This window comes from Etheostoma spectabile, chromosome 20 (genome assembly GCF_008692095.1).
Source record: "Etheostoma spectabile isolate EspeVRDwgs_2016 chromosome 20, UIUC_Espe_1.0, whole genome shotgun sequence".
Taxonomy (NCBI): Eukaryota; Metazoa; Chordata; class Actinopteri; order Perciformes; family Percidae; genus Etheostoma; species Etheostoma spectabile.
Window position 1 is genome coordinate 25,180,873 of NC_045752.1, and position 7,158 is coordinate 25,188,030.

General features: G+C 42.1%; 1 protein-coding gene across 4 annotated transcripts in view; it reads left to right on the plus strand.

Moving 5' to 3' along the window:
* Nucleotides 1–7,158, plus strand: part of setd3 (SET domain containing 3, actin histidine methyltransferase) — a 74,318-nt gene that overhangs the window by 8,287 nt on the left and 58,873 nt on the right. Inside the window, exons 1-2 of one of the 4 annotated variants that reach the window (XM_032500653.1) lie at nt 3,712–3,809; nt 5,149–5,274. In XM_032500653.1, the coding sequence (XP_032356544.1) occupies nt 5,172–5,274 (103 nt within the window). In that variant the 5' untranslated portion in view covers nt 3,712–3,809; nt 5,149–5,171. Of the gene's footprint in view, nt 1–3,711; nt 3,811–4,094; nt 4,194–5,148; nt 5,275–7,158 lie in introns of those variants that run through there. The other 3 variants (XM_032500654.1, XM_032500656.1, XM_032500655.1) reach the window with 3 other exon arrangements.

A 7,158-nucleotide genomic window follows, 5' to 3' on the forward strand; every position in this document is an offset into this window, starting at 1 on the left:
CTGCTGCACTATCGCCTATCATTATCCTGCACATGTCTTGCGCTGCCGGCAAAATGAGTCTCGGCGATTGTATGCGGTTTACCCAGTTTACCGATCCTTTTGGCCACTATATACGATGCCTCCAAACACTGTTTAGACACAGTGCTGTGCACTGAAATGGTTGCCTGTTGCTGATGGAGGCCATCAAGCTTTCTTTTAAAATTTTCAGCCGGTTTATTTTTAATGCCAGCATGCTTTGTTTCTAGGTGCCTTTTTAATTTGCAGGGCTTCATACTGTCGTTTGCCAGCACCTCGGCACACACGACACACTGAGGTCTCAGATCAGCCGTGACTGTAACCCAAACTGCAGGTATGATTCATCGTACCTTCGAAGCTTTTTTGCAGCTGGTGGTGCGTCGGTTGGCTTGTTGGTCCTCACAAGAAATTTCTCCATTTTTGTTACGTGTTTTCAATAAAGTTTTGGCACTATGTAACTGTGTGTGTGGTGTATGTTGAAAGACATATCAGGGGCTAATCAGTCGGGACGATCTTTAATTTTATTTTAATACTTAACGCTTGTTGTGTGTGTGTGTGTGTGTGTGTTAGTCGTGTGGGTAGTTTTAGCTAAATGAAGCTACTGCCTAGCAGTTAAAATAATGACTGGCTAGGGCTGAGATTTGATCTAATCTTAAAAAAATACTGTTTGTGGGTTTAGTCTTTAAAAAGAATGTTGGGGTTTTGTAGTAAAGGCCTATCGAGATTGATCAGACTAGCGAGAGCTGGCACAAGTGAACTTGGCAAGAGACTAGACTAGAGTGAAAATTGGCTAAATGAAAAAATTATGCACGATGTATATAATGAACAGGGATATATTGACAGAGTCAACGTATTCGTTGGTACAATCTGAAGCTGCTGGAGGGAAGATTGCGGTACCTTATTTCACACAGCGGGGGTGGAGCAGCCGTCACTGAAATGCTCAGGGCTGACAGGGTGTGTGCAGGGGGTGTGACTCATGAGCAGATAGCTGTCAGTTAGCCAGGACCTTTCTGTCTCCCACCTCCCTCACTGAGTCCAGAAGACAGCCCAGGAGAGAGCTGGATCACCTTGCCCGATTTGTTTCTGTCCCTCTCAGTGATGCTGCTGCTCCAGCAGACCACAGCATAGAGGATGGCTGACGCCACCACAGAGTCATAGAAAGTCTTTAGGAGGGGCCCTGTCACTCCAAAGGACCTCAGTCTCCTCAGGAAGTCCAGCCTGCTCTGACCCCTCATGTAGAGAGCTCAGGTGTTCAGGTGAACACCCAGGTACTTGTAAGTTTCCACTCTCTCAATGTCCATTCCCTGGATGTTCACCGGAGGGGAGATAGCAGACAGCCGTTTGCGAAAATCGACCAATATCTCCTTGGTCTTCCCCGCGTTGATCAGGAGGTGATTTCGCCGACACCAGTCCACAAAGTTCTGTGTCAGTCCTCTTTACTCTGCGTGATGAGGCCGACAATGGCAGAGTCGTCAGAGAACTTCTGCAGAACACAGCTGTCTGTGTTATGTCTGAAGTCTGCCGTGTAGAGTGTGAAGAGGAAGGGGGCCAGGACAGTCCCCTGGGGGCACCTGTACTACACATGAGACGGTCAGACACATTTTCACGTCCCCCTCACTGTTCGTAAGATAATTCAGGACCCACTGTGACAGCAGGTGGTCCACACCAATCCTCTTCAGCTTGTCCTTCAGAAGCTTTGTCTGGATGGTGTTAAAAGTACTTGAGAAATCTAAAAACATGATTTTCAAGGTGCTGCCGGGCTTTATAGGTGGGCGAGGACCCGATGCTGCAGGAAGATGACAGCGTCCTCCACTCCGATGTTGGACCTATAAGTAAACTTCAGTGGGTCCATGGAGGGGCCCACTGTGGAGCGGAGGTGTTGCAGGACCAGTCTCTCCAGCGTCTTCATCAGGTGGGACGTAAGCTCCACCGGCCTGAATGTGTGTGTGTGTGTGTGTTTGTTTGTGTGTGTGTGTGTGTATATGAATTGGGCCCCTCCTAAAGACTTTCTATGACTCTGTGGTGGCGTCAGCCATCCTCTATGCTGCGGTCTGCTGGAGCAGCAGCATCACTGAGAGGGACAGAAACAAGTCAGGCAAGGTGATCAAGAGATCCAGCTCTCTCTTGGGCTGTCTTCTGGACTCAGTGAGGGAGGTGGGAGACAGAAAGGTCCTGGCTAAACTGACAGCTATGCTGCTCCATGAGTCACACCCCCTGCACTACACCCTGTCAGCCCTGGAGAGCAGTTTCAGTGACGGGCTGCTCCACCCCTGCTGTGTGAAGGAGAGGTACCGCAGATCTTTCCCTCCAGCAGCTGTCAGAATGTACAACGAACACAGTTGAATCTGTGCAATATATCCCATGTGCATTATTAGTACATCTGTGCATAATTTTTCATTTGGACAATTTTCATAGTGCAATTTACTAATTAATGTGTAACTTATCTTAATATGTATATGTTTGACCTGCAGGTGGAGCACTATGCCAAACAACTTAAAGATGCAAACTGTTTCTTTTTATCTGTTTAAAGCGTATTTAGCATAAATCCAGTATAGACATAGCCTGGAAATCCAGACCTAAATCCAAAAGATTAAGGGTCTGGCATCGAGTAATGAAAGTCGCTTATCTCAATGGGCGGCACCAAGCGTGCATTTGAAAATCTCACTGCACGCAATTGGATAACACTACGACCAATCACAAAAACACACGGGGTGACGAATCCAGAGCCCTGTACGCTTAGCTACCAGCGGAGCTTACTGGTAGATTAAACTGTCGTCATCAGGAGACAGGCGGCAAGATGGCGGACTAGGCGGTAAAGCCTTTTGAAGCTCTCGTTCAATTGCCTCGAAAGTTAAAAATACTGATGGTTTCTTCTCAAAAAAAGTGGTTGAGTACATGTTTAAATGCAGAGGAAAGGTAAAGGAAAAGTTTCCAGCGATAGCTATGTCAAGAAATGACGACAAACAACAAAGCTAACATTAGCCAAACGGCTAAAGTACTGACGCCGCTGTTACAGCATAACTACTCTGTTGTGATTGTGCATGTTTCTGTTTCCTGTATGTTTCTGTTTCCCTGTTTTTTCCTATATATTGTGTATGCTTCTGTACTGTGATGATCGGGTGAATCCCCCCCCCCCTCTGCAGTGGCAGGGTTCAGTCCTTCTGACTGGGGTTGAATTTTATTGTTGTACTTTTGTGGAAGGAATCTGCATTTAACCTTCTAGCAACTATTCCAGTCAGTCAGCAAACAACAGATGCTACAAGCTAGTATTACATCTAACACTGTAGCAATGGAAGTGACTAAACCTATCCATGGTTAGTAAGTAGTTATTACAGTTGGTAACCACAATAAGACATACATTCACATGGCTAAAAGACGAATCCTTTTGATGTATAAAAAGTTATATATCCTTTATCTGTTGGATTTCTAAGCTGTTGTACTTAAATGAGCCACTCCATCCACACAAAACCCACAGCACTACGCCAGAGCAATAATAATGATTGACACGTCTTTCAACCAATCATCCTAGCTTAAACATTACTAAGTATGGTCGTTTTAATCTTTCTAAAAGTATGCGTCCAATTGTAAGGCTTGGTGAGTTCATATTTACATAAATCAGCAGTTTCAGCCAGTCACTGTCATGTTCCGCGAGGGTGCTGCCCTTCAACCAATTAGAATGCCAGAATTCTGTGTCGTTTTGTGGGCGTATTTTACGACTACTCCAATCACACGCTCGATTCAGTCAAGGTTGGGTTCAGTGCAGGAACAGAGGAACTGCAGCTGTCACTTAAAAAGGTATGACTGAAGAAGCTTATGGTTTGGTTAAGTAAAGTTCGGACTTTTGACGTGTTGAGTGTTATTCTGTATGAATGCATGCATTTGGTATTGAGGCAGTTGTATTTTAATCCAGCAGATTAATTTAACCCCTTTGCTAACTCAGGCTGATCCATTATCACTTGACAGTTTAGCAGCTAACAGCTAGCCTGGTAAGTTAACGTTTAGTCAGTGCAGCCAGTGTAAGTTAACGTTAGATGAGCTCTGTACGTTACCCCGCCCCACTCTCCGCTCCAATTACGTCTCAGCTAGGATGGGCGTGATTCCTAAATGCTAGCTAGCTAGAAAGCTAACTGCTGGCATAATGGGAAAGGCTACAAATGAGTCGAGGGGCTAACTAGCTAGTAAGTAAACGTTAGCAACCCTAACTCTTGGTTGGAGATTACAGCCTTGGTAATACCTCACTTAACGTTATGCTATGTTCAAAATGAAGCCCCGACGCTAACGTTACCTTGCTTAAGACATAGAATGTGTTCACTGTGTGGGAAGTTTGCCGACAAGAAACGTTAGATACATGCAAGCCTTGCCAGACAGGAACTAAAATTGCCACAATTGTGACATACCACATTGCTAACTGTGTCACTAACGTTAGCCTAGGGGTGTGTGAAATAGCCCCACTTTTAACGTAAGCTATCTCAATTTACGCTAAATGTGTTAAATTAGGCTTGGAGAGGAACACCCAGTTTTGTCTACTTTACAGTCAGTTACATCCATTTTTATCTACATCTTTGTATATCTGACTGATTTTAACTTTGCAGGCTTCAGAAAAGTAGAGTTGGTACTGCAACCAAACTGGTTGTTCAACACTGTCATTATTGATTTCCTTCCTGTCATGTACTTTTTTATTACTGATGATAACTGAGCCAATATACAAACCTTCCTCTATTAAACTAAACCAAAGGTGGGGAATTGTTCAGGTTCAGTTCTGTACGTTTTTGTTGCAAATTGCTTTTCATTTGTTTATTTGACAAAACAAAGTTATGGCTCAGAACATAAGGACCACAAACACTTCTTCATTGTCAAATCTATTAAAAGTATAGTTTTTCTAATTGGTGCAAACACACTTTTTAAAAAAAAAAAAAAAAAAAACACATTAAGTGCACCATAACACACACACAGTTTTTAAAACAACACTGCTCTTTTTATTCTCTCTTTATTTTTGTCTAAGAAAGAATATTGGTAAGGTACATTTCTATTGGAAACCCATACGTTTCATCTTTAATAAAAGAAAGTAAAAAGCTGTGTTTACTTTTCTATTCTTCTAATCTTAGTTTTTATCTAGTAACGGTGTGTCTTCTCAGCCCAGTTGTCCATCCAGCACCATGGGAAAGAAGAGTCGAGTGAAGACTCAGAAGTCGGGGTCAGGAGCCATCGCTGTGGTTTCCCCCAAGGAGACGATGAACCTAATCTCTGAACTTCTGCAGAGTACGTTTACCTTCAGTTTTTGCACTCAGTCCACCTTCACAATCCTTACCTTGGGAGGAATCTATTTAACTCACTCATTCCACATTCCATTGGTTGCAAAGTTGTTTGGATGGTAACTTAAATGAATGAAGGAACATCCAGTATTTGTTTTAAAGAAGTGTTGGGACCTAGGCAATTTGGAGCATATGGAATGGTGAGCTTAGTCCAATTCCTCATTTACTCTGGGAGAATGCCTTTTTTTCGTTTAAGAATAAAAAAGGAGATTTTTTTTTTTACTGCACACGTTAATAAGGTTGTCCGGCTTCAGTGCCGTGTGCTTTACTTGCTGCAGTAAAGGAGTGCTAATGAAATCTACTTGTAGTGTTGTGATGTTATTAAGGTGTGTTTTACTGTATGTCCAACAGAACAGGGGAAAATTGATTTTGATTGATTTTTTTAGTCAAAGGTCATTCTTTAATTTGTGTTTTGTGAGAGTGACTACGGTCACTGCATTGACGCAAGCGTTGTACCTACACAGACAGATGGGTTAAAAAAACATAAAAAATGCACAAATGGGGGGGAGGGTCTTCCAAGTGGCCAGTACCTGAATTGGACCAAAACATTGTGTCAGTACCCTAATTTGGCAGTTGCATGGCATGATCATTGCATGTGTCTTTTATATATATATCTATATATATATATCTATATATAGATAGATATAGATATATAGATATATGTGTGTGTGTGTGTGTGTGTGTGTGTGTGTGTGTTTCAAAGTTAGCCGCACAGCTCTTTCAGTAGCAACTATCTTTTGGGAACTCTTGTTTTATTTGATAAAGTTGACTGTCGTGTCATAAAATTTACTTAAAAATAAATAGACTCTTTAAAATGTAAATGACCACCCAAATCAAGACTACATAAAATATACATAACATTGTTATGAAATATTCAGCTCTGGTAAGGGTTTGTGTGTGTAAAGTTCCTTTTTGTATGAAAACATGCAACCTATTAAGAGTAGGTCCTTATTGCATAAGTAGTGCAGGGGTCGAGAAGATAATTGAAAGTGGTTTGAATGAGCGCTTGTGTCCCTTCAGCACAGTCAGTAGCTGGCATGCACCCCCTAGGGACAAGAAGCGGAGTGCACAAAGCAAAAGTCTTTTGTCGTGCTTTGCAGGCTCTCTACTTCTTTTACAAATCTCTTGTCAAAATGTCTTTCGTGCGACAGACGCAACCGTTGCCTCGGCTGAACTTGCCAAATGCGTGCCTCGGCTCGTGTGCGTTAAGTGACCGCCTCGGCAGACATGGGCCCTGGATCACACTGGATCACGGCTAAGCTCCTGTTTCGGGCTGTGGCACAGCTAGGGCTGCTCAAATTATGGAAAAAAATCATAATCCTGATTCTTTTGGTTAATATTGAAATCAAGATTATTTAACATGATTACTTATGTTTTGGAAAGATGTTGCATTTATCAAAGTTAAACAAATCAAAAGTGAAAACACGTTGAGCTGTGACATGTCCCTTAATTCTTTTCCCGTTTGAATTTTTTCTTTTTTTTAAATTCAAAACACAAAACAAAATAATGATAAAAACCCCAAAAATAAAAACCAAAAATATACATTGTAATGATTCATCCGAACCACAAACACAAATACTATTCTGCATCTACAATGTGAGTTAGGTCAATTTAGTAGGATTTGCACTCTAATAATTCATAGTTATTCTACAGTAATGGTTATTTATTATTAAAACCTTTCTTTTTAGTAAACTCTGGGAACACCAACACTGTTCTCAATGCTGAGTTGATGTGTAGAGCCCCTGGCGATGCTTGGAGCAAAGTCTCATGTTGTGTCGAGCTTCTTAGTGTTTTAAAAATAGCTTTTTTGATGCTATCATAGTAGTGCCCC